The sequence below is a fragment of the Desmodus rotundus genome, chromosome 6 (genome assembly GCF_022682495.2).
Source record: "Desmodus rotundus isolate HL8 chromosome 6, HLdesRot8A.1, whole genome shotgun sequence".
Lineage (NCBI taxonomy): Eukaryota > Metazoa > Chordata > Mammalia > Chiroptera > Phyllostomidae > Desmodus > Desmodus rotundus.
Window position 1 is genome coordinate 19,647,710 of NC_071392.1, and position 25,116 is coordinate 19,672,825.

The window sequence follows — 25,116 nt, forward strand, 5'->3', positions numbered from 1 at the left end:
ATACAGCCATAATATCTTCGCATTTTTCTGTTCTCTAAAAGCTGTGATATTTAAATAAGAGAAAGCATTAAATAAAACTAACTTTGACATTACTTTTAAGACTTCTTATTTCATTAGATTTTTATTTGAGCAAGATAATGAGGCCTGGTGAAAAACTGGAGACTTACTAATAACCAGACTTCCTCTCGGTCTGAGCAAAGCATCACATACACAACCTTTTCTTGTCTGAAATGTACATTCTGGTAAATCACCAAGTGCACGTGTCACATTGGAATCGTATGCCAAGTTATCACCTTTGCAGAACTTGAAACATGTCTCTTTAGAAGAAGAGGCCAAAAGTTTGGCCTCTAAATATAACAATTTCAAAAGGCCAGAGAACAGATTTCCTTGGGCCCCAAAAAAAATAGCTTGAGGTAAATTAATTGATCTAACAGTTAAGACCAAAGGAAATGCTTAATCTTTTCTCATTGAAAACCAGGACAGAGAAAGGCCTTTTCTCTTTTCTCCCTTTCTGTCCCGTAAGTTCATTGTTGCTGCTTGCTTTCTAATGGCCAAATTTGCTTGAATGCACTAAAATCTCTCAGTGTCAGGTCAACAACACTCCACCACTTTTCCCAAATCTCCAGTATGCACTGCAGCACAATTTAAGAGTTAGGCCAAATATCAGAAGATTTGCCATTAAATTAACAAAATCAAAACCCTTACACTATAAAACCAGCAAAGTAACCTGAAAAAATGGACATTAACAGTGTCAACTGAAACTGTCTAAATTATCTTATTAGGAATCTTTTAAAGTTAATTTTTAATCAATGGAACTGGTGTCAGTTATTGGGCCACTGAGGAGATAAATAAGAAATAAAAGAGACCATTCATCTCAGAGTAATTTACAAGTTGTTTCTGGCCTTATATTGGGGATATTAGCCAATGTAATTAGACATCAGACAGACTGTCTTTAAGTAGGGAATCTAAGCTAGGGAAATAAAGAACTAGAAAAGAATGTCAAAAATATTAAGTACCAGAATTAGATTTAATTGAAGTATTAGAGGAACTTGAAAGAAAGAAAAAATAAAAAGAACAAACTCTTTCTAAACAACAATGCCTACAATTTCTAAATATTGGAAGGATAATATTTAATATGTACAACTACTGCTTAAGTAGGAAAAGTGGCAAGTGAGGAAGGATCACTGGAGGATTCTTCCAGTATTTGTTGTTCTCATGTTTCAGGTTAATAATCAGTAAAGGACTTATATAAATATTGTGCAAAGATGGTCCAGGAAGGGTGAACTCCCTTCCCATTCTCATCTAAAAAAATACTAGTGTGACTTTTTAGGAAACTAATTTTATGTCCTGGCCTCTCAACCCAAACTATGTACTTTATGCCTTCTATGAAGTTTGATCTCTTTCTTGATATACTGACTACCTCTCCCTTCTTAAAATTATTAGGAGCTGTTACTTCTACTCACTTTCACACATACGTGTCTTCACTGATTATCAAAAAGCGACAGAAGAGTGAGAAAGTGACCCAGGGTGCTGGCACCAGGGCTCCTTCCTGGCGTCTGCGTGGCCTTCAGTAATTCCCTTAGTAGTAGTATGACACCTACTGAGCACGTATTGTATGCCAAGCAGTTTCCATGTATTATTATCTTATTTAATCTTCACGACAGTCCTGTGAGACTGGACATTCTTGACCTTTCAACATCTTAGGAGACTGAGACTTAGGGAGGTTAAGAGACTTTCCCAAGGTTGCACGGAGCTGTAAGTGGCAGAGCCTAGATTAAAAACCCGGGGAGCCTGGCCCTAAGCGTGTGTGCTCTTATTAACCACCTACCAGACTGCTTGCTCCCCCCACGCTAACTACCTTTGACCTTTAGGTTCTTTCGCTTTACATGAGGACAGTGATACCTCTGGAGGCAAATTCCTGTGAGGGCAAAAATGATGTGCAGAGTACCTGAGTAGTAATACCTGGAATCTATTACTGACAGTCAAGGAGATAAACTCAGGTTCAACCCATGAAGGGCGGCTGACACAGAGGGCACCACAGGAATAACTGAGTCTTCTCTCATCGCTAAAGGAGCGCATTCATGAGCACCTCGCAGGACTGCTGGGATGCCCACAATGTGTCTACAACGAAAAAATCATCCTGAAGCTAAAAAATCCTTAAATTTAGACCTCCTCCTACTCTTAAATGGAAACTGACTTCCAGAAATGTTATGTAACATTTTTCCAGTTTTACATTTAGTTATATGTGATTCTACTGTAACTATATGTTAGGTTTCTGGATTAATGAAATCACCAAGAGCAAGTTAACTTATCTTTTCATCGGGGAATGAGTTGCATTTAGCTTTCCGTACATACAAGAGTGGAATTCAAACTGCATTCTGGGTAGAATTTAATCAGCTGGAGCAGTGAGTCTCCAGCTTTTATGGATGTGGGAACCACCTGGAAGGCTGTGGAAACGCAACACTGGACCCCGCCCTCCAGAACTTCCCAATTCAGTGGGTCTAGGACAGGGCCCACAGTTTCCATTGCTGAAAGTTCCCACGTGATCCTGACGACCAGGTGACACATTTTGAGAAGTAGTGACAGGATTTAGAAGTAACTTACAAATGTTCTGGATCTCATTCCCTCGTACTTTTTAAAAGGACCAGTCCTTCCTGAGAGAGTGCACTTATTCATAAGAATGGCTTCAGGAAGTAACCCTCGAACGCTGGGCAGTAACAGAAACCTCCATAAGCGCACACAGCCAGCCAGCAGCAGGCCCTCTGTACCTACAGTCTATATCCTCACCAAAGCAAACTACGTCACTTCTCCCTGAGTGTCTCGAGTTGAGAGTGTGCCACTTCTAAAAAGGATATGGGGAAATAAATCAGTACATATTACATCAAAAGGCTGAAACGAGTTTATTAGCAAATTACTACCATTAAATCAAAATACAAAATTAATTCAACAAAGGGATTCTCAGATGGGATTAGCACCAGGTCCGCAGAGGCCTCTATGCATATTCAACAACACAGTAACCATTAAATAAGGTAAAATATCAGTATCCTGCAAGCAATCATTACCGTTTATATAACAACTTTAACTGTAAAATTTCCCTCACAAATCTCTTCTTTGTAGGACAAATCCACTACGAACTTCAAACATCAGGCTAGCAAGCATCCCTACTGTCCATGCTGAGATGACCACGAGGACAGTGTGGAACAGTGAGGCTGAAGGTCTTATCTAAGGCTACAAGGTTGGACTTGCCTCCATGCCCCAGTGATCTGGTTACAGGACACACTCTCCGCCCCCAACCCCACCCCACCGTGCTGAGATAACGACAGGGAATGCTGTCTCCGTAGCACACAGACCAGACAGCTGAAAGTCAACAATGTCGAGAACCCAGCTGACACTGAAGTATTCTGTAAAACTGACCATAAAAGGCACCCCCACGTCAGGTGGGCAAATTTAAAGCTACAAGACACTGAATGAATTCAATACAGATAATTTCAGGTTAAGTCATCCAATTTGACTGCTTATCTCCCTCTTAACCACCCACTGCTGATACCTGAATGGTTTTATGGCTACCATAGACAACCAAGAACCTCTAGAGTTATTTTTCTCTACGGACTTCAATTTCATTTTTGTTCACACTTTCATGTGGCATTTTCTCTTTGGCCCTCTAAGAACTGAAACACCAAGTGAAGGCATCTTTAAGTGTACTCATTTATCACCTTACCATGGTTTCATATTCCTCACACACACAAATTTAAGAGAAAGTACTTTAAAAAATCAAATAATTAGACATTTAAAACCTGTATTTGGAAAAAAAATAAAAAGGAAAAAATTGCTGAAAGTTGGCCAGCTTTAATATTACCCTGCCTCTCAAAAAAAGCTAAAGGGCAAATTTATGACCTACTGGACCTGTTCATGGCCAAGCCATTAGGGAATGAAGGATCCTAGAGTCATGTAACACTTGGTCACGATCAAAGAGAAAACCCATTAAAGCAGTAAATTTAAAAGACAGGAAAGAAGCAAAACATACAATAAAGGATGTCATGAGTCTGAATTACTGTTTGAATCTTTGATATGTATTTGTCATTTGTCACTGTTGTTTTTTTTTAAAAGAAAACTTGTCGAAGCAAACAAAAACACTCAGAGATGAAACTGTCCTATAAAAATCATAAAATATTAAATTTATTCATAGAATCTAATGAATCTCACACTGTAAATTAGAATGTGATAAAAAACTATTTGAATTCCTAATCCATAGAGGTCACGTTATTAAATGTAAGAGCCAAGATTTGAATACCACTTCAACCTGACTCAGTAAGAATACTATCCTTTTTATTCATCCATGTTTCAATTTGCATGGATTGAATTACATAAAGTTCATAAACTAAACTTCAAAAGACTCTAAATTTTACAATTTTAGTTATGGAAGGTGTCACAAATGTTACAGTTTTTCATGTTTTAGAATGTGACTTCTGGGGGGAAAATACGTAGCTGAACTACCATGTAAGCCGGATAATACCATGGGTAAATAAGACTAACCACGACTTGACCGTTTCGAACGTGCTGATCTCTTAGTCAAACACGCCCACCTGGAACACTTCTAGAATCAGGGGAGTAAGAAACACAAACTTGCGGTTATAAAACAAATGTTATGGGGATGTAATGTACAGCACAGGGAATACAGTCAATAATTTGGTAATAACTATACAATGACAGATACAAACCCATTAAACTTTATAAAAACCCTTAAAAAGGATTTGTACTTCATTCATTTTTACTGCTTGTTCAAGCACATTCTTGGTGTTTATACATATATATATTTGTTTTTTCAAGATAATGCTCTTGTTACACAGAGCAGATACCAGATACCAGAACAGGACTGAAATCCAGAGAAACACACAAGCTAAAAATGAATAAACACAATAGCTCTCTTTACAAAACCCAATGAACTCGAACTGTTAAAGTACCTTCCAAAGGAAGACTAAGAAGAGAGCACATATAATTTTTAATTTAAAATACAAGCTAACAGTACTTGAACAATTAAATACATAAAGAAGATAATTAAAACAAGGAATGACAGAACTCAGGTGTTAAAGACTGTATAGCCTTAACGATAGGCTTAAGTGATTAAACCTGTAACTAAAGAGTTAATGAGTTTAGCCTTAATTGATAGGCCTCGGTGACTAATGCAAGTGGAAGCTGTTATTCTAAAATTGTGAAGCTTTTGAATAAAGACTCCTTTCCTTTATCACTAAACCTTTGCATCTGCAAAAAAATTATAAGAAAATAAAAGTGGACAGAGATCCACCAGAAGCAGTGAGACAGGACGAATGCTAGATCATCACTCACACAGCAGTTTCAGACTTCGTGAGACTTCGAATATTCCTGCATGCAATCAACACCACACTCTGTAAAATGGTGGTCATTGTGGGCATGTAGAAGGATTAAAGACAGAGATTTTCCCCCACGTTACCTAGTTTTTAAAATAAGCAGAAAGACCCCCAAACTCACTTTTGTCAGGCTTAATGTAACCTGCACAACACAAAAACATCTTTTTGTTTCTTATGGGAAGGAAAACTTTCCTTTCCACAAAGTAAATGTATGCATCTCAATATTTTCAAGAGTCATACAGAAAAACCATGACTCAGCAGGGAGAATGTAAAAGATTTCAGTTTATAACTGTATTTTAAATGATGCAATACTTACTCTGAATATTTTACTGAATTATCACATACTACATGCCACTGACCTCCACTACTCTCTCACAGAAAGAATATTTTTCTGCCTTTTTACCTCATTAGATACTTGTGTCTCAACAGAGAACATGGATTAGTCATTCCCAATTTTTTAACTCTGGAGTTGCTGTAAAAAGGGAAATCATTTAAACACAATACTTATATGATGATGAGTATTTTAAATGGTGGTAATGAAATCTAATTCAAATTTTTTATGTGCTGACATTACTCTAACTAAGAATAAAACATTACCAAGCCCACTGAGATTGGTCAACAAGCCCACTGCTTGACTCCGTCATGAAGAGACAGGAGACAGGAGGAAACCATCCTTTCTCTTAAGATCAACCAATTTCAAAGATTGGGTTGTAGCCACACAAATCCTAGTCCTCCTTAATAAACTTTTATTCATCACAATCTCTAAGTTATTTAAACTTAGTGTTTTCCGTCTCAGAGGTAACATGGTATTTGAGTTGGATACTCATTTTGTGATTTGTTTCTTCCTTTTATGTTCCATTTTTTTAAGTAAAAAAAAAAATGACATCTTAACATTCTGAGATCTGGCGAACAGGTCTGAACACAGAGGCAAGGACTGGAGGACCTCTTCCAGACTGCGTTTCCAGGACGTGCACACGTCAGGACACAGAACACTTGATCACTTAGCTGTCCCCAGGCTCCCCACCGGTTTGATTTAATCTATCTTGAGAGGTGAAAAATTGCACTTGACCATGTTTAATTGCCAGCATCAGAAAATAGCAATTTTGAATTTCTGTTCCTTGCCAAAAACAAAAAAGGTTCTCCAGAAATACTTCAGACATAATAATTTAGAGAAGACAATAATTAAGAGGAGTCTTTAAAAAATAAGCAGCAGCAGGGGAGAAGAGAAGGCAACACAGAAGAGCAGGGCTGCTGAGGAAACCGAATACACAGAACGTAAGCAGATTCTACTATTTTAACTAATCTGTTATTTCTGTTATTAACGTATTATTCATCCTAAAGCATGTCTAAATGTGTCCATTGTGCAGAATAAACAATACAGTACCATTTTATTCTGGAATTTTTCATATCCCAAATTTCCAAAGGGGGTGATTTATTAAACCCAGAGTCCTATTTGTACATCCCATCGATGCTGACAAAAATAAACAATGTAACAAGATTGCCAGACTGCTGGGAAGTACAAAAGGAACGTCCAGCAAAGAAGAAAAGGTGCAGTGGCCCAGGAACAAGATGATGGATATAAAACGATGGCAAAGGGGCAAAGAGTACGGCTAGGGAACGCAAAGGGCAGTGCTGAAAGCACCAAGAAAGGGTACAGACGACACTAGTCGGTTCAAAAAGACGTCCAGGGCTTTGACATTTGAGTCCTTACATACTCGTACACGATTCACTCTCTGATCCAGCCCATCAGAGGCCCTGTAAAAAATGTCTAACTGCAACAACTCAATAAAAAAAAAAGAGCTCTTGCATCTGGATATTTATAGAGCGAGGATAAAATAACTGATGTAACCAATAACGGCAAATTGGCTATTAACAGATTATCTGGAAATCGTAAAAAATATCTTAAACCAAGACCCAGAAATATATTTCTAAACACATCATCTAAAATATTCAGTGTGAATGTTACATTTTTTCAGACATAGGTTAGTGAAGTTAAGTTGATAAATATTTATTAAATGCCTACTATGTGGCAAGCATTGTTTGAAGAGTTTAAGATATAGCAGTAAACACAATATTCTCAAGGAACTTCCATTCTAGTGAGAGAAAGAGGCAATCTATGGCGTGTTTAAGTGCACCCCCAAAATAAAGCACTGTATTATAAAACATTTTATAATACATTTTACAGATTACTTCATCTGTAGCATGAACATAGAGTACAAACTGAAAAACAACTCTCTGAGCTTTACTGTCTGAATATGTGCAGTTCAAGAGTTTTCAAGGACCAAACACTCGAAGTTTCCTTCAGTTATTTTAGTTGAAATCCAAACTAATCAACCAGCATTTATTAAGTAGTATTTGATAGCATTTTATTTCCCTTGAAAATACTCCTTAAATGTTGCATTACAAATGTTTAACATGTACATTTTCAAAGGTTTCCACGCACTGTCAGTTCCTGAAATACCAGACCCTGAGCTATTAAATGGCAGAAATGCTTCTCCCATTTCTCCTTTGTCAATTCAGAATCTGCAGTGTTTAGAATAAAGCACAATCTTGAGTTACTAAATTTATTATAAAATACTTTTAATTTAACATTGTAAAGAAACTGCTTTGAACCTTAACATAATTGAAAAATAGCTAAGTCTTGTTCAAACACTTCAAAGCTATATTTTAGAATGTTTTAATTAATTACATACAGCTAAATATTCATGTGTACTTAAAAACTTTTTTAAGTTTTGCTTAAGCAGGATAGTCCTGGCTCCAAAGTTTAAGAAGATCCATCCAAGTTGGATTATTTAAACTTGCAATAAATAGATGTATTTTCTTGGAAAAATATCTATTGTTACAGTAAAACTTGAGTTTCCTTTCTAACGAGATTGTATGATTACTCGTTTATATTGTTCTTTCCGCAGGAATTCACACACCCCCTGTTTGCATCCTGTTATTCACTTAGAGCTTCCCCTCACCTCGCTATACTGCTTCCCTCATAGTGGTTTCAGCACACAAAAATCCTCCTCACCGTCGGCCTCCTCCAAGTCTCCTCGTTTACACTCAGTATTTCTTCAGGTCACAAGGATTACATTAAGATTTTTACCCCTCTGTTCTCTCAAAGGTTGCATTTCCGTCCTAGACCACCAGTGGTCTGAACAAGACTTTAGTATCTTTTTTACCGATTATTTCCCTCACTTCCCATCTAACTCTTGTATCTGAACAACTTAAGAAACTGTTTAAGATGTGCATCCCACTGAAACCCAAGCAAACACACTTACAGTCTTCCTAAAATTTTGTACATTTGGATTTGTGTTTCAGAAGGCACATGTAAACAAGATTTTAAAAAGTACTTCAGGGTATAATCAAGAACAACTTATATCACTGTCTCAGACTCATCTAGGCTGCTTATAGATTCCTGGGTTCTACATAGGACTATGTAGAATCAGCCTAAAAGGGGCATGCCTCAGAATGTCCATTTTTAACAAGCTCTTCAAGTTATTCTGATGCACACTGAAGTTCAAACACCAGTAATGCAAAGGACCTAAAATTCAAGATAATATAATTGATAGTGCAAATAAGGGATTAAGAGTCTCCTATCAAATGCACCAAACCAGAATTAAAAAAACACACAAACTCACTAATGAAGAGCTAAGAAAATACTTTGTAACAAGAACTCCAGCTACACTATGACATTCTTTGGAAACTCCTTTACTTGAGATACTGAACAGGACATACATGTCTAATCATGGGGGAAAAGTATGTAAGTTTATACACTAAATATACATACACATTAATGTGTGTGTACATGCATGCATGCATGCATGTGTGCATACACACAGCCTCGAAAGGCAGTAATTATGTTAGCATTAAATGGCATGCTGGCTACAAACTCACTAAGCAGCTTTGGTTCTACTCCACTACTTCTCAACAGGGAACAACCTGTATTTTTTCTCTTTTTAACATACAGATTGATTTCTCATTATTCAGCAGCAGGAAATGAAAACGCAAAATGACTCACATCAACACATCTTTACCAGAATCCAGGAATAATGCCTCTCTGGCTTCTAGATCGTGAACTTTAAGCAGAGAGCGCATCTTACATGTCACGGAACCCCGGCCACAGGTCAGGCAGTAAGCACAGCGAGGGAATGCACACTGGAGATCAGGACCACCCACCACGGAGCTGGAAGTGGCCTTGGGTTACAGTCAACCACAGGGGCTCCTGGGCTTCACATGCAGATCCAGCCCCACCACCACAGTTTACGATGCCCTAGGTCTGGGAGGGGGCCGGGTCTGGCATTTCTCCCAGTTCCCAGGGGATGCTAGGGCTGCTTGTCTGCAGACTATACTTTGAGGACTGTGGACGTAGGGAAAATTTCTCTGGATTTTGCTACATAGAGGGTTCCCAGAAAAGAGAAGTAATTGAGACATAGTCAGGAAAACAATATAGGGCATCCGGAAACCTGAGTTCTAGTTTCAGCTCTATCATAAAATAACTATATAGCTCGCACACACACACACACACACACACACACACACACAGATATCACATAACTCATCTAGAAGATGAAGGGTCTGCTACAGATGAAAACTGAAAATTTAAAGACCTTTTATGCAAATCAGAGAAAATTTGTGTCTACTATGAAACCCTGAAATCGTTATCTTCAAATCAGTGTTTATTGCCCAGATCAGAACTATTCTTCATGACTAGGAAACACTGTAGGACTAAAAGGTAACAAATATCGCCTAGCCCAAATCCCTAACTTTACAGCTGAGTAAACTGAGGTTCGAGGATGCTGTCTGGTTTGGTTTGTCAAACAGTTTCTCAGTAGCCCAGAGCAGAATTAAATCCCACTGACTCCTATAATCAAATGCCCTTTTCAGGGGAAAAGAAAACTTTTAATTACACTTTCCTAGATAAACACAGAGTTAATACAAAGCAGAATTATACCTAATTATGAATTAATAAATGAAATGACATGTCTATATAAATATACTGAAGGGAATCCAGTCATCAATATGTGTTTTACTCTTTCCATCTGAGAGAGAGAGAGACTTTTAAAAAGTAAATTAGAAAAGGAAGTGGAACTGGGAACTGACATACTTAATATGAGCCTAAGTTCCAAATATATAATTTTTCAAAGAATGAGACCACATTATCATTTAATGGCAGCATCTGTTTGGTGAATAAATCTGGCAAACTGACTTTTGGAAATACTAGATATTTGGCTTTGCTACTTTAAGAGTTTTACTATACAGCAATAAATAAAACTTTTTCACATATGGCTAATTTTTGCAGTTTTCAACAGTGAAGCAGAAACAGCCAAATTCAACACAAGTATTTTATAAGTGATTACAGAAAAATTAAACCCTTCTGTCTTACCATCAAAGAAGCTCTTGGCTCTTAGGTAACTGACACTGAGCCTAAGAACGGAAAGTTTGTCCAGCTTATTAATAACATCTTGTGGAAAAGGCAGCAGGCTCGCCAAACGGTCCAGCTCAGTATTGAGTCGGTCTCTGTGTCGCTTGGAAGGATTCGACTTGATTCCTTCAGGCGGGATTGGCTTGATGCTAAAAAACAAACAAAATGCCATAAATACTCTACAATATATAAAGCAAACATTTCCACTGCCTTATACAGCACCTCTCCAATATTTCTCTCATAAAAGCGAACATCTGAAATCTACTTTAAGTTTACATAAATCCTTTCAAATACTCCTTTTATATCTTAATTAAGCAAAACAGGAATGGGTAAAATTCTTTATAACGCTGTATTAAAGGATCATGAACCTATCATAGGAAAACGCCGAGTGTATCTCATATACTTCAACATTTGTGCCATAGTGATTCCCAATTAACAAATCTACTAGGACTTTTTTCCCTTTAAACACATCCACTGTTAGGGAAAGGAAAAAAAGAAATCTGAAAATCATGCTTCCTTTCAATCTTCCACAAGAAGCATCTTGGCATCGTTTATGTTGCAGATAAATAAGGGCAACCTTAATAAAACACTTATATTCCCCACCCCAGCTTCCTGCACTGAACCATTCCATCCTGTTCAGGACAACACGAGGCCCTTTGGACCCTGCAGATGGTTACAGCACCATCTAACGGGACCCTCCACTACAAGAGGAGAAAACATTTGACTGCAGATGCTTATAGTTGTTGAATGACAAGTATTAGAGGTGAACTGTGATTATTGGAAAATTTGGCTTTTATGACTGCTACTTTATTAGCAGCATCCATAGTTTGTCCCTCAATTAGAAAATCCAATGAAACCCCAGCATTTGGTATGATTTTCAATGGAGGAAAGAGACACTAATGGTGAGGGGCAGAGCCTGGATTGAGCAATGAGAAGTTGGGCTACTCCACACACAGGCCTCAGCCAGGAAGTCACAGCAGAAATTCACTATGTAAGGTGAACTGACAGACCATCTGACACCCATGTGGAGACGGAAATAGAGAAACTGGTAAAAAAAAGAAACTAAGTAATTTTTTTTATCATGCCTCTGTACCTTTCTGACAGAAAAATAAAGAATTATCTGGAGTGTTCTTATAACAAAGACTATTTTCCAGTTTCAATGAGAAAACAAAGGCATTTTGACAATTCAAATGATAGTATTTTTAAAAAGCAGAAATTGTCTTGAGTATAGTGGTATTAATTTGATGCAATCAAAATATTCCTAGATAATTTGTTTTCACTGTTGTACGTGCAGAAATAATACTTTGTGCAAAAAGTAAATATGAAATTTTAACATTTTTTACACTGTCCCTACCAAGTAATATCTTCAGAACTTGCCTATTTCTATTTTTTCTATTATATTGTGTGCTGTTTCTACAAAAAAGATTACTAAATTGGTAAAATGACATACATACAAATAAGTAAGTAAAACTATCTCCAGGCTGTTTGTGTAATTGTATAATTAACAGAAATTGGTGATTGTTTCTCTAGCTACTTTCCGTTAATCATACTGCATTTATCATCAAGTTCAAGTCACACCTGGTTACTACGTTTCTCCAATCAATCAACTGAATTTCAACTTTTACCTGTAATGCATGTCTACTAACTCTACGTATCAATCACTTGTTAACATAAATATTTATTTGCACCTATCATGCCCTGCGCAGTCCATGAAAACACGCTTCTCCTCCACATTTGAAAAGTGTTACAGAAGCTAATTACTGGGAACAATTACTTGAAAAGAGATTTTTACAGGTGGTATATGAAATGAGTCTTGAAATAGGAACAGGACTTCAGGAGGAAGCATGACTGAGGAATGGCCAACTGTGTTAGAAGTCCCCTGTCTAAAGTGGGAAGCACTGGGTTCAAGGAGAGGAGGAGGGGAAGCTGGTTGGGACCACATTCTTTCAACCAATATTGACCACCCACCATATGCCCAGCACAGAACATTGAGCAGTGAACAAAACACACTAAAACTATTGTTCTCACAAAGCTACTTTCCAGTGGGAGGATATGTATGTCCTCAAACATGTAATTTTCGGGCTGGGAAAAAACAAAACAAAGCCAGGTGAGGAGGTAAGGAGTGACAGGGTGCTGGTTCTGACCGCCAGGGAAGGCCTCTGATGCAATGTTTCAGCACAGACATGAACACCACCAAGGAGTCAGCCAGCCGCGTGGGTGTCTGATGACAGACACGTTCAAGGCAGAGGCCGCAGCCACTTTCCTCACAGAAATGATACGAAATTGGACTTCGGGATCTGGGGGGTCATCTTAAGCTTTCAGCTGTGATTTACATGGCCGGGTGGTGTTTGTACTAAGCTGACTCTGGTGATGGAGAGGACAGAATGCAGGGCAGAGCTCACGGAGGCTAGCACTTCTTTCTAAAATACCAGCCCAGCTCCATCCTCTGATTCAAACGTTCAGCAGCTCTGCATGGCCCGCATTCCTTGGCCTAGAGTGCAAAAACGCATTTTGGTCTTTCTAAGGCCCCTAACTATTCTTTTGCCCTCGTTGTTTCCAGCCAAAGCCTTCCTTCCCATTATATTCCAGAGCTAAGAAATCACTGACTGTTACCAACATGTACTTTGGTGCTTTCATACATGCTCCTCGCCTGCTCTGTGTTGCCAGCTTCAAAGCCCTACTCAAATAGATCACTTTTGTACAGTCTTCCCTGACCTACTCACAATGGATTCCTCCTGTACTACTTTCTGTACCTTCTACTCTTATGCAAATGCCTTACACAACCATTCCATTAAGGAATATTCTGTGCAGATAACATTTCCCATAAATTAAAAATGAAATCCAGCCCTGCAGTCTTGGTAGCTTTCCAGTAAGGTTATAAAACACTGGGGAGAAAACAGTAAAACAAAATTGAAGACAAGCTGATAAGACACAGGGAGAAACAGCAACAGTACAAGAATGAGGCTTGGTTATTCTTCCAAGTAGTACCGCTGCCTATCTTGAGCTGGCTCTTTGCAGCAGTCAACCCTGCACGAGACGAGACTGCCTCCTCACACGACGCAAACCCGTGCACGGCTCCAACACGTTATTATGCCCACGACAGAACATTTACCATCAGTTTAAATGTCCAAGTCAAGCATTATGTAACCTATATTGCTTATAACTTATTTATTGCTCTTATTACTATAGAACCTTAATCATTTTTGCATCCCCACTGCTCTGCATAGTACTTGACACAGAGTGGACTCTCAATTAATGTTTGCTGATCAGAAATGTCCAGAGAAGAAATGATAAGAGCCTGACCAAAGGCAGTAGTGGTAGGGACAGTAAGCATAGACTACCTTGAAATAACTAAACACAGCACTCTGTGCCTATCACAAAGCTGAGTACACAGCCAGACTCAGGGGTTCACTGAATTAAACTCACTTGGTCACCAACTAGGTTTAGGAAGGAAGGGAGAGGAAAACGTTGAGTAGGGAGAGGTTGCAAATGACCAGAGTTTGTAGCTTAGGATAACAACTCTATTTCCCAATACAAGGTATATCAAACAGAAACGACAGACACTTGAGCACAGACTTGAGCAGCTGAGGAAGAGGCACAGGCAAAGATGACAGAGGGGGAATATGATGGAAAGGAAAAGAAACAGGGTAGACTATTTTGGAAGTTAAATGCACAGAGGAATTAAATAAATTCAGGATTGAGAAGTACCCATTGGACTTGGCATTCCAAATCCAATGGTGCTAAAACTAAAGTAATAGCTTTGGCACACTTTTTCCTTGATTTAGTGAGAAATATTCAGCACTATTTTGTGAGAATATTCCATAATTCTACACACTGAAGATGTACGGAATAATTAAACATAGTAATCTTACATCAAGTACACCTGACTTGGGTTATGCCGGTACTTTTACTTTTGATTTGTCTTTAAATCTACGCCAAAACATACTCACGAGCATTTATTTAAATAAAAGGCTGTATTTGAAATATAAATAAATGTCCCAGTAAGATTGGATTTGGGACATCTGGCGTTCAGAAGTCTGCCGAAATAGACTGAGAGATGTTGATCAGGCAAAGAAAAAATTTATTATTTCTTAAACCTTAACCTCAAAAATCTTGTCCTAACCTGCAACCAGACTGTTGTGAAATCGAGACTCCAGCTGACTGGCTGCCATGCTTCTGCTTCAGGGGCCCCTCGCGCTCCCTCTGCGTGCTGGTGGGGACAGGCCCAGCGCATGCCCAGGGCCCGTCTGAACGCCACCCGCACAGCCTTCTCTCTTCGCCCCAGTCTGAAGTGTCTGTTAGGCTCACACCTGGGCTCAGTGTTTGCGACAAAGCTGAAAAATCCAGCCACCCAGTGTAAGTTACTGCAACTGTATTTATATTTTTATAAGGCATTTACCATAAAATCTCAAATGACATGCAAACATATAGTTTCAGTTATCCTATTAGAATAAAGTGAGATTGTCTTCGTCTTTTTTAAAAGATTTTATTCACTTATTTTTAGAGAGAGGGGAAGGGAAGGAGAAAGAGAGGGAGAGAAATGTCAACGTGTGGCTGCCTCCCACGCACCCCCACTGGGGACCTGGCCTGCAACCCATGATGTGCCCTGACTGGGAACTGTACTTGAACAAAAATTAAAAAGTTAAATAAAATTAAGTAAAAAATAAAATGACAGCCCCCAAAGAAGAAAAAGAAAATAAAAAGGACATTAACACTAACACCGATGAAATCCAAATAAAGTCTATAGTTTCATTTAAAAAAAAAAGAAAAAAGAGTAAAGTGACATTTTCTAACAAGAGATTACCTATCACAGCACAGAGCTTGTTTCATCAGCTTTTACATCTGGGTGATTTAATCCACTCTCACTGCTTCAGGCTACTTACCAATAACTCGTTTATCTTTATTTCCAGGCCCTATACCTGAATGTCCTCTCATTCTGTTTCCCAGAACTTAGGCTCCCTCCTGCTCTGTATGTACGGTGATACTACTCTGCATCCAAAGGCCAGGAAGCCTCCCTCCCATACCAACAACACCTAACGGAGCCCAACTTTTAAACCTACACATTCTTCAGTTCCTCCCTCCCCACGGTTTCAGTGCATACGTACTAATCTCGGAATATAAATGGTGAATACTTATAGTCATAAATGTCATGCTTAATACAATACTGCAAAGGTGCTCTCTGGCTCAAATACATTACATTTCATTGGTAGGTTTAATACAGCTGGGTATTTTACTTCCCCATATGAAGCAGAAAAACATTTACAAATACTTCTGAGAATCCTGGCTGGATGTCACTCGTAATGAGTCAGAATTCTGTGGCCACTCTCCTGCTGCTGGCTCTAGAGTTATGATGGATTAGTCCCTTTCCCTATTTTTTTAACCTAAGGAGAGGCGATGAGGTACAAACAGCACATAGCCTCTAGCACCAGCTTTAACAGTGAAAACCTGGAACATGAAATATGCCCTAGAAATCACTGTTACTGCCACAGTTCTGAAAAAAGTCATTAAGAATGTTCCTCTTGTATTAATACATTTTTTTTAGTATTTCCGTTTAAACCCACATAAAAAGTACCTACTACATCAAAAATCACTAAAATATGAGCAGAAAAGACTAGTGGTCAATTATTAAATGAGTGAATAGCTCTCCAATACCCAGTATGTGCCCCCAACACCTACTATGGTACTAGAAAGCTCTGGTAGAGGCAAACACAAAAGAGAGGCCTATCTTTAAGTAGCTTATCTTTTGTCCTAGGAGGAGATGTATTCTGTAACAAGGCAAACTCAGGCATAATGTATGCTCAACACTGCTATAAACTGATGCTCAAGAGTTCAGGAAAGAGCTCGGGTACAGTAACGAGGGACGGTTTCATGGAGAGATGGCGTCTAACTTAAATACAGCTAAGTCACTTCTGATTTCATGATGTCAGAGTACATAGCTTTCTGCAACTACCCTGCTCTTTTAGAAAATCACGCCAAACAAGGAAAAACAAGAGACAGAAACACAAAGTCTGTCTCTATTAAACCTAAGAGACAGCCAAACCCAGATGCAACCAACTATGAAGATGAAAAATAGGTAGAAAAGAAATCAATGAAAACACAAAAAAGGAAGGCAAGTGTAATCACAGTGTATTACTCAGAACAGTAAACAATGCTTATCATTTAAAAAATTATGAAACAGTGCAAAGTGGATTTAATTTAAAATTGTGGTAACATTATATTGGAAGGATTAAGAAAGGTGAAGGAGAGATGAAACAGCACTAATAACCTTAATTATCAGAATAAATGTCAACAGCTCACACCTAACATGCTAAACTGAAGACAGCATATACATATTATTGAATTTTTAACCCCATCAAAAAACAACAAAGGAGCAAAGTGAAAATGACTAAAAGATATATGACAAGGCAAATCTATATGTAAAGGACATCTCAAGTAGAAAAATCTTCAAACACCTCACTACTACTCGCCCCAACACACAATCCCAATTCCTACCCGACCATTTTCGTCTATGAAAGTCAATTGTCAAAATTAATGTTTTTAAGCAAAAATACAAGGACAGGCTACCAATGGGAATATAAACTTTCTGAAGAGCAATTTGACACTATATCTCAGAGCATAATGTTTGGCTCAACCTTAAAAGTATAATTTTTTCCTAATAAAATAAGAATTTGCATAGAAATTCACATATCTCAAAGGTATTCTCTGAAAAACTAGTTAAAATATTTAAAGGTTAGGAAAAAACAGAACTCCTCCCCCCCCCCAAAAAAAGAAAAATAGTTAAATTATGGAACACTGAACGAATAGAGCACGATGCAGCCATTGAAAGCCATGTTTTAAAGGAGGGGAGGGAGGGAGCAAATCAGTGAAACAGGAGGAATAAAAGACTTGAGGAAAGGGTATGAATGCAAATATGGGTTTAAGTATGGAAACTGTGTATGGGAAATAGTAAATAACTTATTTCATACAGTTAACTATTTCAGCTCAGTGAACAATAAGGAAATACCTAGGATATGGATGTACCCTATGTAGCACTGAACTTAATCACCTGGGCAGTATTGTGAAGTTGGTAAAAACATACATTTTGGGATCCAATATTCAAAGTCAGCTTTTTCATTTCCTACCTGACAATTTTAAATCTGAACCTCAGGTCCCTGTCTTTAAAACTGAAAAATTACCTTTTCATAGTACTATTTTAAGCTGGAAAAAAATGATGTATACAAAGCCCAGTACATGTTTATAGCACAGTAAGTACTAATGAGGAGAAGTTTTTTTGTTACATTAAACCACTATATAGAAAAAGAAACAATTTAACAGAAGTGTGCAGGTTAAGTACTGTTTTTAAAGGTCTGCATGATACTTATTTGTCTTAATTATTCAAATAAGCATGTACTGTTTAGGTTTACTCACCAGTGAAGCAGCACGTTTCTGCCGTACCCAGAATCGAGAACACAATCACATACTGCCTCTTACTGTCTCACAAAAGAACTGACTGTTCTGGGATAGTCCAAGCTAAAACTACTTAAAGAACAGAGTTTATGTTTCTGTTCCACGTACATCTTCAGCAGTCTTTACCGTTTATAAAATGCTTTTGTTTGCTCATTTTAGTTGTGCGAGTGGCATTTTAGTCGCAGGTGTTGACTATGCTGCTACGTGGGTCCAAGAATTTGCCCAGATCTACAACAACAAGAACCTAGACCTTATCTTTTAGTTTAGACACAGTACTCTTTCCACTTATATCTGTTTCCTCTTTTTTGTGTGTGCCATTTTTAATGTTACCAATCACTAAACATTTTCACTTACTCATTTCGTAGTTTCAATATGTAAGAGCCTCCATAGTCACTATGCATAAGTTATCTAAATAAAGTTATTTGAAGAAAAATGATGGTGGAGAAATAATTATGTAACTAAAAAAAAATTATCCTTTTATTTTACAGGCTATTAGGAAAATGGTATCATACTACATTTGCATGAAACACTTTCAGGAAAACACTGCAGAATTTTATTCTACTAAGTAGGTATTATATAATGAGGTTCCTGAGATTTAAATAGAATGGACAGCACCTTAGCAAAAGTAGTGAGAACAATACTTTTATATTATATGAACATTGTGAGTATTTTAACAAAGAGAAAAGGACCAGCTAAGGCTCACAAGTTATTTCCGGTCCTGTCCTGACACCTGATGGCTGGCTCCCTCACGGCTGCTTATAACACTTTTAAAGGTAGGAGTCATTTACTCAGCACCTGTTATTGCCAACAGTCAGTATAGAAATACAGTCAATGAAATACCACTAAAACTCTCTCTGTTCATAAAACTTCAAAAATATATCCAAAATTATTATCAGTAGAGATAAAAATAGTCTACTTATTCAATGGTACACTTTTCACCTATCTTCACGGGACGACATAATTCAACAAACTGACAAAAATGCCATCATCTCCAAAGAAAATAAAACAAGAATAAGATTTAAATTAAAAATTTTTGTTTGTTTGTTTGAGCAGGGTTGTTAAGTATGGAACAACATTTTAAGGAAAGTTATAGTAGAATCTATGCCTACCATTCTCATGAAAATGTCATCCTGAAGGTAGGAAGGGACCTGGATCCCAATCGAGGCTGCTCCGGATCCTTCAATTTCCTGACTTTCCGTTACTCAGAAAAGGGAGGAAACATTTACTGAGCATCTACTATCTACAACATAACTTCAGTGGGCGTGAAATGAACACATTTATAATGTATTTCTTAAAAATAAAGATAATTTTCAATGTTAGACTTGCCACTAGGGGGAGTTTATCTTGTTTAATTAACTCAATTGAAGGTTGGGAAGAGGTTCAGGTTGAAATTCTGTCATGTGCTCGATTCCAAAATTTTACAGAACTGCATATGTAAACGGGCCTCTTATAAACAGTCTTATACTCATACTCTACCGTATTTTCTCTTTAAGAAAAATAAAATGGCTTTCGCTCAAAGGATCAAAGTTAAATCTCAACAGCATTTTCAGCTCAAACAAGATGTATTTTCCTGAATTGTTGGCATATTTCAGACCTCAGCTACAAAGGACTACTTTAACTTAAAAAAAATCCATATTAACCTTAATATTAGGTTTAACGGCTGCATTCCTAAAATGAACTTTGATTAACTGCATTATAAAGCTAATCATTTTTCATTCCAGTAAAAATAATTTACAAATAATCTCATGTGATTCTGTAAATGCCAGCCAGCACTAGGCTTTTCTTGCGGAGCAGTGTACTGATATTTTAAGGCGTTCATGGGACTAGAAGCAATGCAAGGTGCTCAAAAAAGAGCTGAAAAAATCTATGCTAACTAAATAAAATAAGGGCAATGTGGAAATGCTTTAGCAACACTGTGTTACCAAAGATTAATAAATGCAAATATAATAGCTCTTAAGAAGTATGTTAAAATATTAAGATAATAAAAGGTGCATCTTCACATAAATAAAAGGAAAATGTAATACATTTAAAAAGGAGATCTTTAATAAAATGCTAACTAAAAGCCCAAAATTTTAAACTTTCTAATAAATACAAAAGGAAAGCACTAGACTTTCTTTTTTTAAAGTCATCTAGGTCCTTATGTAACACACTGACAGAAACTCAGTAACTTAAAAAATCCATTAGGGAGATCTTCAAATTTTATGACGATAGACATAAAACCCCTGATACCGGTACTATAAATTACCCTAAATGCACAATAAATACATAAAGCAGGCATTTGGGATGCCTCTCAATTTTACCCATCAAGAGCAATATCAAACTAGACAAATACACTTTTATATCAAAAATTCACTCTACAAAATTCAAGTATGTAAATCAATGTCACAGAACCGCCATGACAGAAAATGCGGTCTTGGCTGTATTCCTAATGCCGGCCACCCTGCAGGATAATATTTCCAAATTTTAATCAGCCTATTTATATAGAGATAAATAGCTTCTGTTAATGCTAAGTCTAGGTCTGAAGAACTGATTTCAATTGAAATGCTAAAAGGAAATTAAAACTCCAGAATAATGAAGTTTTTGAACCAGTTTGTGGTTTTAAATATAAATGCTGATTTGAATTTGTGACCTAAATTAAGTTTTAAGCAGAATGCATACTTCTGATGGGCTTTGAATAAACCTTTAATGTGCTCTTAAACTTCTTTATGAAAATTTGAAAAATGTGAAGTAAATTAACTCAGAGATGATAGTTGGAAATAAACACATGAATACAGCTGACTCACAAAAGTAAATCTGTCTCAAGCACGAATTTGTTTTTCTGAAAAAAATTATTTTAAAGTTATTTGCCATTTCATGCAAATATCCCACCAAAACAAGAAAAATCTGTTTGTAATCACTCTATTAGAATTGTCAAAACTTTGGAGTAGGGGGAAAAGGGAACTAGAGAAAGGTACCGAGAATGAAAATGTCTGTTTCACTTATTCCCAGTTTCAAATCTGTTACTTTACAGACCCTAAAACCACCGCAAAAGTGCAAAGATCCCCAATAAGGCAGCTCAAAAAACAAATTCCCCACCATACCTTGCGCACTACATACACTCATACCTGCTGCCATCTCTATATATTATACCGATATGGTCACGGAGAACACTACAAAATTACTTCCAAATAAGTAAATAAGAGCACAACAGAAAGCCAATTGCACCAGACCAAAAAACACCTTCGGAGCACGCAGCCCCTTTTCCACAGGTGGCGCAAGTTTAGCTCTCTGAAGCACCTGGCCCTGCCAGGAAAGAGAATTTTTGACCGTCCTCCAACCTAACCTAAGAGGATATTAAGAGTGGAAGGGGATTTCAAGACGGGCTTATGTTATCTAAGCCACCAGACCCACAGGCACACCGGAGTTGTCAACAAATAGGGACAACAGAAAACATCTGCAAGTGGGTGGGGGTGTGAGACGGTGCGTGTGGGCTGGGCACGGGGTGACAATTTTTTAAATGCAATGATTAAAAATGGAAAAGTCCAAGGCTTGGTTGTCTCGACCCAGTCCCGAATTTCGATTCCATTGTGTCGGGAATGGACCTAATCACCAGACCGCGGGGAACTGGGGACGCGGTGGGGTCGCCTTCAGCACCCGCAAGCCTGAGCGCCCAGCCCCCGCGCGAAGACTCGCTCCGGACACTCACGTTTTCTGCACGGGTTTCCGCCGCTTGCGACTTGCGTAGGTGATGTTGGCGCTGCCGCCGTTCATGGTGCCCAGCCGCCGGCGCCTCCTCCCCTAGCGCAGGCACCGTCCGCCCGATCTCCGGGACTCGTCTGCTGCTGGGACGGCAGTGGCGGCGGCGGGCGCCGGATTTCACGGAGCTGCCGCGCTCGCTCCACCTGCGTCCTCCCGGGAGGTGGGAAGACACCGGGTCCTCTGACCCTCGGCTCCCACAGCCCCGCGGTTCCAGGTGCGCCGCCCGGGCCTGGCGCCGAACGGGGTGGGAGGTGGGCGGCGAAGGGCGGAGACCCGGAGCGAGGCGTTGCAGGTGCGGTCTACGCCGGTGGAGACGGCGCGGCGCTGTCCGCAGGTGAGGCGGCCAGGACGGAGGAGGAGCCTGAGCTGCCCGTTTGGAAGCCCGGCCTGGGTCGCTCGCGGTGGTGCCGCGCCCCGTGACCGCCGCCGCGTCCCCTTGGGAAAGGGAGGCGCCGCCGCAAGACTCCCGGTGTTTCTCCAATCCTGGGTGCTTCCCGCCCGCGCAGCTCGGGCTCTGGCTGCCACTACCGGTGCCACCGGCTTCCCCTTGACAACGTAGCTGTCCTTGGTCTGAGCTGATGGTCCAGGGGACGCTCCCGGACCAAACGTCAACTGGACCCTCACAGCAATGCCCCTTGCCGCCGCGCGCACCGGCTGAATTGCCGGAGCGCCCGGCCCCGTCTCCGGCCCCGCCCTGTCCCTATAGCTCCTCCCCGTTCTACTCGGCCCCGCCCCCACCGGCTCCCTTGAGGGCCCCACCTTCCCGGAACATAATGACGAAACACGTAACAACGCCCCGCAGTAACCATGTTCTTGAGGTCAAGGGTTGGATTCTGTGGCCACAGTTCCAGCCCCGAAGGAGTTGTGACAACAAATTATATGTACCCAAACTCTTTGTAGCTAGACTATCTAAAGGCTAGACATGCTAAACAGGGAGCCTAACTTCGCCTATATGAGACAGTGACTCACGTTTTGGCTAAAAATACAGTGAGTGGGCTGATTAACAGAGCGACCCCACATTTTCGTAGAGGGGAAGGCTTCAGACAGCCATATGTGAGTAGGAATTTAAAAGCTAGGAGTTTCCTCGGCTTTTTTTTTTTGTCTTTATACTAGATAATATCTTTTCCCCAGGCAGAATAACTATTGCTATTCTATAGTCAGATTTCAATTCGATTGAAAGGAAGGAAGCGGGAGATGTTTGGGGCCAATAAATAGTCTGATATGGCCCGACGGGAGGAACTGGAAGTGACGTTCAGGAATTTTAGGATCAAATCATAAAGCCTTGATAAAGGGTCTAGATTTAATTTTGTAGGCAACAAAAGCCTTTTAAAGATATTTAGCAAGAAAGTGACACCCTGGTGTCTTGGAAAAGTTACATGGAAGAAAGTGCAAAATAGATAACAGGATATCAAGACTGGTTGAAGAGAGAGTAGTTAGGGTTGAAACAACTCAGGTGTAAGTCCAGGGAAGTGGCAGTAGGATGGACAAAAGGCAAAATATAGACGATATAAAAGAATGAGGAAATAGAGGAAGAGAGAAATCTTAAATGCCACCAAAATTCCCGACTCAGTGCAGTTAAACAAGAGAGTGAACACAGAGGAGTATGTTTGTCAGGAGCAGAAGGGCATGCAGGGTAAGATATCTGGGTGACAGCTCCCACCATATCCATTCCTTTTTTTAAATTTTTTATTTTATTTCATTGCTCTTAGGGAGAGGGGAAGGGAGAGAGAGAAACATTGATACAAGAGAAGCATGATTGGTCGCCCCCCAAATGCACCTGGACCATGGATCAAACCTGCAACCAAGGCGTGTGTCCCCACCGGGATGGAACCTGCAACCTTTTGGTTATGGAGGATGCTCCAACAGAGCCACACCAGCCAGGGCCCATTTCTAAATTTTAAAATGCCTTGAAGCCATTTCCACCGAGTAAATTTGTTACCTCAAATTCAGTTTATCAATAAATTAAACATCATTTTCCTTAACTGAAACTTTTTCATTGGCTCTGCCATTCTCCAGATCAACCTGTGAACCCTCTTCAACTCTCCTAACCACTTATATCTAAATATTCTAGCAAATACTATTTTGTTCTTTGCAATGTTCACAATTCATCTCCCTCCACCTTATTCTTTAATAATATCAGAGACAGCCTGTCCAGCTAAATGCCATACCATTAGGGATTCCTCAACTGATATTTTCTCCTCTACACATTAATTAAATCAAGAGATGTTTTGGGTGGTAACTCCAATGAGCCAATACAAGCAACATCCCTGTAAGGGGAAGGATCCTAGCAGGTATGAGGGACTACAACCAGTTAGTTCAGTATGATCAGGGGAGAAAGGCAGAAAGGGTCAAATCTGTGTTTTAGAAATAACACCATATCTGGGTGTAGGACAAATTAAAGAGGCAGGAGCAGAGTGGGATGGATGGAAGTACTCCTTAGGAAGTCATCCACAGTAGTCCAGCCAAGAGATGGCAGTTATTGCTACTACTGTGGAGGGGATTGTGGAGAGGAAGAAAATGGAATGGACTCAAAGATATTTGGTAGGTAATGGAAGATGGAGTGGACACAGGAGAGTGAGGAAAGAAGATGTGGCCAATCCATAAGAGTTGCATGGACTATGTATCTGGCTATGTGGTATTGGCAGGTACTGGTGGGAAATTCTTAACTTAGTTTTGGATTTCTTCTGTTCAAGGTATATTTGAGACATCTCATAGATGTCAAGTGAGCCACAAGATATTTGGGTGTGTATCTCAAAGAAGATGTATAACCTGGAGACAAATTCAGAAGTCATTTGCATTTAGGTGACTGGAGTGGAGGTTATAGGGTGTGAATATAGACTAGAATAAAAGGACTGGGTCCTAAAGAACTTTAATATGTAACATCCAATAGCTGGATAGGAGATGATGGTCCTGCAAAACCGACTGAAAAAAGAGTTGCTAGAATGCTAAGAGGAGAATAAAGGGACTATCTGTCACAGAGGACAAGGTAGAGAAATGTTAGGCGTGGTTAACAAATACTGTTCAAATAAAACGAGAACTGAAAATGTCTTTTTTGACTTCTCAGCATGGGGTCATTGGTGACTTTTGTGAACACTATGTTAGTGGACTAATGGACCTGAAATTCAGATGGGAGAAGAA

General features: G+C 39.2%; 1 protein-coding gene across 1 annotated transcript in view; it reads right to left on the reverse strand.

The window, feature by feature from the left end:
* AHR (aryl hydrocarbon receptor) overlaps nucleotides 1–22,142 on the reverse strand; it is a 39,322-nt gene extending 17,180 nt beyond the window's left edge. The window contains exons 1-2 of the mRNA XM_024577259.4: nucleotides 21,926–22,142; nucleotides 10,756–10,943 (exon numbers count right to left, since the gene is read on the reverse strand). Coding sequence (XP_024433027.2) covers nucleotides 10,756–10,943; nucleotides 21,926–21,990 — 253 coding nt within the window. The 5' untranslated portion in view covers nucleotides 21,991–22,142. The remainder of the gene's footprint in view (nucleotides 1–10,755; nucleotides 10,944–21,925) is intronic.
* Nucleotides 22,143–25,116: the final 2,974 nt, after the last annotated feature.